General features: G+C 48.6%; 1 protein-coding gene across 1 annotated transcript in view; it reads left to right on the top strand.

The window, feature by feature from the left end:
* Window positions 1–1745: 1745 nt before the first annotated feature.
* DIPK1C (divergent protein kinase domain 1C) overlaps window positions 1746–5910 on the top strand; it is a 30127-nt gene continuing 25962 nt past the window's right edge. The window contains exon 1 of the mRNA XM_006168123.1: window positions 1746–1846. Coding sequence (XP_006168185.1) covers window positions 1746–1846 — 101 coding nt within the window. The remainder of the gene's footprint in view (window positions 1847–5910) is intronic.

Raw genomic sequence — 5910 nt, forward strand, 5'->3', positions numbered from 1 at the left:
AACCCTGTGAATGCCCGCGGCTTCCTGGCGCCTGGGACTCCATCGAGGTCGCCGGCGTTCTAAAGCCAGAGCACAACACTGTGCTTATGTGTGTATTCCAGGGAGCCGGTACCCACAAAGAAGAGGAGGAGTCCACTTTCTTGGGCCCCAGCTCCCCCAACAAGCCCACAACAGACCAGTGGATTCCTCACCTCTCGTGTAGCCACAGGCCACCGAGTCCAGCCAGGCAGTGGCATGAAGTGGGAAGAGCACAGACTAAAAGTTCTACAACGTAGTTTATCATAAAAGGGCCTAATGCAGAATAGCAGGAATTACATAAATTATAGGGCCGCTTCTGGCCCTATAGAAGTTATCACCTCTGAAAATAGAAGTGATAACTATTCACAGGGAAACATAACTTAGACCACAGTGAAAACCTCTAAACCCACCAGAACAGCTATCACTGATGTGAGTGCTGACAAGAATATGGGGTACTGGATATGGAGTAGTGAATATGGAGCAGTGGATACAGAGCAGTGGATACAGAGCAGTGGACACTGAGTAGAAGATACGGAGCAGTGAATACAGAGCAGTGGATATGGAGTAGAGGATACAGAGCAGAGGATATGGAACACTGGATACTGAGTAGAGGATACGGAGCAGCAGAAATGGAACAGTGGATACGGAGCACTGGGCACTGAGGAGGAGATATGGAGCAGCAGAGCAGTGGATATGATATGGAGTATATGGAGCAATGAATACAGAGCAGTGTATATGGAGTAGAGGATACAAAGCAGAGGATACGGAACATTGGATACTGAGTAGAGGATACGGAGCAGCAGAAACGGAGCAGTGGATATGGAGTAGAGGATATGGAGCAATGAATACAGAGCAGTGGATATGGAGCACTGGACACTGAGTAGAAGATATGGAGCAGTGGATACAGAACAGTGGATATGGAGTAGAGGATACAAAGCAGAGGATATGGAACACTGGATACTGAGTAGAGGATACAGAACAGTAGAAATGGAGCAGTGGACATATGCAGCAGATACAGAGCAGTGGATATGGAGCAGTGGATACGGAACAATGCATAGAGAACAGTGGACATAGAACCGTGGATACGGAGCAGTGGATACAGAGGAGAGGATACAGAGTAGAGGATACGGAACACTGGATACTGAGTAGAGAATATGGAGCACTGGATATGGAGCAGCGGATTCCAAGCAGTGGTTATGGAACAGCAGATATGGAGCAGTGGAAGTGGAGCAGTGGATATCCGCAGCAGATTCAGAGCAGTGGATATGGAGCAGAGGATATGGAGCAGCAGATACCAAGCAGTGGTTATAGAGCAGCAGATATGGAACAGTGGATATGGAACAGTGAATATGGAACAGCGGATATAGAGTGGTGGATACAGAACAGTGAATATGGAACAGTGGATATGGAGCAGTGGATACAGAACAGTGGATATGGAGCAGTGGATACAGAACAGTGAATATGGAACGGTGGATATGGAGCAGTGGATACAGAACAGTGGATATGGAGCAACAGATACAGAGCAGTGGATATGGAGCAGCAGATACAGAGCAGTGGATATGGAGCAATAGCTATGAAACAGTGTATATGGAGCAGTGGACACAGAGCAATGAATACAGAACAGTGGATATGGAGCAGTGGACACAGATCAATGACTACAGAACAGTGGATATGGAACAGTGGATATAGAGCAGTAGATATGAAACAGTGGATATGGAGTAGTGGATATGGAGCAGCAGATACAGAGCAGTGGATATGGAACAACGGATATGGAGCAGTGGCTAGGAATAGCTGAAGTCTTGGATACTACTGAGGGAAATGTAAACTGGTACAACCACGCTGCAAAACAGACCCACGGTTTCTTAACAAGTTAAACAGAAATCCACCGTAAGACTCAGCAAATCCACTTCTAAAACTCCAAGAGAAATAAGACGTGTGTCCACAAGAACGCATGCATGCGAGTGTTCACAGCAGCTCTGTGAGCAAAAGGCAGGCAGTGAGACAGTCTAGATGTCCATCGGGGGTGGACACAGATGACAGGACATGCCATGGCCATACGTGCAACAGCACTGCACCTGCTAGGCAGGAAGTAGTGCTAGAGCCTACTGGGTGGGGCGCCCTCCAAACACTGAATTAAGTGCAAAAGACTTCAGTTCTGTGATTCTGGTCCAGGAGCTGCAGAGGCTGGGCTCTGGGTCTGAGCGTCTTCCCGTCATTCTCTCCAAATAACGGCAGGTAGGATGCACATTTATCTTAGGTTGGGTTTGAAAATTGACAAAAGCAAGGAGACTAAGATAAAGTCCACCTGGAGAGAACGCTGCAAACATTTTCGTCTCTCGTCAGAACTTTGTCCACACGAACATGAACATGTGGCATGCTTTAAAAACCACTGAGATGAAATCACACAGAGCAGTGTTTCTGGAACCTGCTTTTCACTCAGTGATGTCATGAACATCAGTCCCGGTTAAGACTCTTCCCGTTGCAATGACAGAAACCCCACCCAAACTAGCCAACCCACAGAGAATTTATCGCCGGGGCAAGTGAACACTGGGAGCTGAAATGGTGTCCTCAGTTCGGAACCCCTACTCCATTCCTCCCTCCTTCCTTCAGGCCTTTCCACTCAGCAAGTTGTCCCCTTGTGGTGAGCTGGCAACCACTTCCTCGGAGCCTGGCACCCCCAGCCCATTCCAGGCCTCTCTGTCCCAACTGTTCAGCCAAAGTCTGAGGATCGAGTCTTCTCAGCTCTACTGGGCCTTGGGGTGGAGAACGAAGTCATCCTCCACATCCCTTGTCACAGCCCACCCCAGCAGGCCGAGACTCCGGGAGGAAGCTCTGGGTGTGCAGTGAGCGGGGCTGGGGCAGGACAAGTGAAATGAGAGGCCTCCCCGGTGACGCCCTGCGCACGTGTTGCACGGCTCGCTTTTAGCGCCAGTATCACTTTCCTCTGGCAGGTGGCTGAGGTTACTTAAGCACGCGCTACTGTGTACGTGGAGGTCACTGACCCCCTTCTTGCTCTCACACACCTCATTATCAGAACACCCTGCTGCTGGGGCCAGTCTGTGGTGGAGCGCTTACATCGCTGGACTCCCACGTGGCTGACCGCGGTTATGGTCTAGACCTTGGCTCCAAACTCACACAGTGTGTGTGCGCGTGCCCAAAAGCTCAGGAGGAGAGTAGAGGAGGAGGTATTGCTTCGTGGCCATCCCCAGGGGTGATTTCTCACTTTCTCTCTCACATCTCTGTCTCTCTATGAGCACGTGCATCAAGGCAAAAACCTCTAAAGAAAACACCCTGCTGCTGGACCTTGGCTTGGTGCTACAGGCATTCCAAGTTGTCCTAGGTTAGCGATCCATGCAGAACAGCTCCTGAGCTTCACAAAGTTTCAGGGCTCTAGGAGAATCATGAAAGACACCAGCCTTCCTCTGGTGCCATGCGAGCCCCTTCCTCCCACTCCTGCCACCATGCCAGCCTCCCCTAACCCCTTGGACCTGGGTCCTCTGGTTGTAAAGGACCCCCGGAGAGACCTGCAGCCAGGCTCCTTCACTAGGTCTGGGACTTGAACCTAGGGGCTTAAAACTCACACCAGGCTATATGCATGCCCAAAATCCTGAGAGGAGAATGGAGGAGAAGGGATTGTGGTGTGGCCATGCCCCATGGAGGATGATTTCTCGCTTTCTGTCTTTCTGGTGAGTGCGTGTGCCCTATAGCAAAAATCTCTCTCTAAAAATAAAATAAAACAAAATAAAAGTCATTGCCCTTTTCTATGAAGCATTAGATAACAACCTTTTCTCATGCATCCCCCCGCATACACCAAACGACTGGCAGAGTTGTATAAACTAATGCATGCAGATATGTAAATTCTGTGCAATTATAAGGTACAGTTGTTGCTGTCAAAGCCCTTTTAGAATGAAAAGTAATTTCAGGAACTTATAGAAATGGAGTAGAATAAGCACCTTTGACCCGATTTGTCTAGTACCATCTGTCAGAAAACTGCAGAATTTTACTTTTCCTGCCAACAATGGCCTATAAAGCAAAACATTCATATTCTTCTCAGTGTCAAGTTCAACTGTCAGTAAACGAGTTCAGAACCCAAAAGATATGTTCCAACATAGTCTAACCCTGTGAGGGGTCTGCATTGCTCAACTTAGCCTCAAGACATCAGAAGGAAATATTTATGTGTTAAGAGCACTTTCTTGGGGAAAATTCCACAGGGTGCTCAAAGTTTTCTGATCTTCCAGAGGAAATGTGAGTACCCGTGTTCTACTCATTAATTGAACAGACACGAAGACCTGCTTGGTATGAGGTACAGTACTAGGCCAGGGACTGCAGAGCAGAATGAGAAACGCTCTACCTACACGGGTCCTCCAGTTCAGTCTAAGCTCCGTGGTAGAGATGTCGATGGAAGCACCCTGACCCCGAATACGGCATGTGTCTTTGCTGCATTTTGGCAGGTGTGTGTGCCACAGGAGTGGGCGTGGGTATGGTCTAGAACCCTGGGCCCCTTGGTGCTGTCACCTGCCTCAGGGCTTCTGCCATCTGTGCATGTACAGAGCTAAGTTTACACACCCTTCAAGGCAAAGGGAAACCACTTTGTGAATTTCTGTGTGAATTAAGTTTGTACGGTTGAACGATTATAGTCATTTTTCATGTTATGACTTCAGTTTCCCTTATTTTGGATAAAAGAGTTGGGAAACCAGTTCTTGGATTTCATACAATTTTTAAAGGTGTCAAAGCCTGTGGAAATCAACCTGCCAAGAAGCCCACACATGACCGGGCTACTCCCCTCGCCCTGCCCCTGTCCCCCTGGGGCTGCAGCCCTGGCCCCACAAATGCCCCAGTCATTCTGCATTGCAGACATCATGCAACAGAGGGCCCCTGGGAAGGGAGACCATTCACTGTTCCGTGTTCAGTAAGCCAAGGTTCGCATTTTATCTTTAATGCAACATATTAATGTCTTCTGCTTCTGCTCGGGGGAAGTATCTTTAGTGCCAAAGTACAGATAGAAACACACACACATTCTCTCGCTCTCTCTCGGCAGGTGATTAAAAACAGTGTCCATTCTGGTCAATGGGCTCTTAGGAAAGGAGCTCCCCAGGGTTCTAGTCCATGCGTGCCCCACAGCTTGGTCTCAGGCAGCCACCAAAACAAAACAAAGAAACGCGTGGCGTGACCGGCGTGGGTGTTCCGTAAGCACCTCTCCTGCAGCGTGTGCGCCGTTTACCCATTTGTTCCCATGTTGGGTCAGAGGATCGCAGCGGGTCGGACTGGGTCTCATTCTACTCTGCAGTCCCTGGACCTAATGCTGCACTGACATTAAGGAGGTCCTTAACTATCTGCTCAGTAAATGAACCGAGCTCTGGTGAACCGAGCTCAGCTGGTGCATGCAGTGCACACACCAGAGGGGACGGCAGGTTTCCTGGGCCCTCTAGTTCTAGGAATTACATTTTGGTTCTGGAGAGTACCACAGCTTCTGTACTAAAACAATAATAAATATTAGAAGGATATTTTTTGTGGCATTATAATTTTATCTTTTTCAATTTTTATCAATTTATTTTTAGAGAGATCTTTGCTATAGGGTGCGTGCACTCACTGGAGAGACAGAGAGACTGAGAGACAGAAAGTGAGAAATCACCTCCGCCCCAGGGGGAATGACACACTGCAATCCCTTCTCCATTCTCCTCTGGGATTTTGGGCACACATGCACATGAGCCTGGCGTGAGTTTCAAGCCTCTGGGTCCAGGACTTGAAGTGCAATTGGTCATGTGGGAGGCCAGTGACATAACTATTATGCCATCTGCTGATCCCTATAATTTTATTTTTTAAAAAATTTGCTAGGGAACCAGCAGTTAGCGTAATGGCTATGTCGCTGGACTCCCACGTAGTCGAACGCGG

The sequence above is a fragment of the Tupaia chinensis genome, unplaced genomic scaffold (genome assembly GCF_000334495.1).
Source record: "Tupaia chinensis unplaced genomic scaffold, TupChi_1.0 Scaffold145592_1, whole genome shotgun sequence".
Lineage (NCBI taxonomy): Eukaryota > Metazoa > Chordata > Mammalia > Scandentia > Tupaiidae > Tupaia > Tupaia belangeri.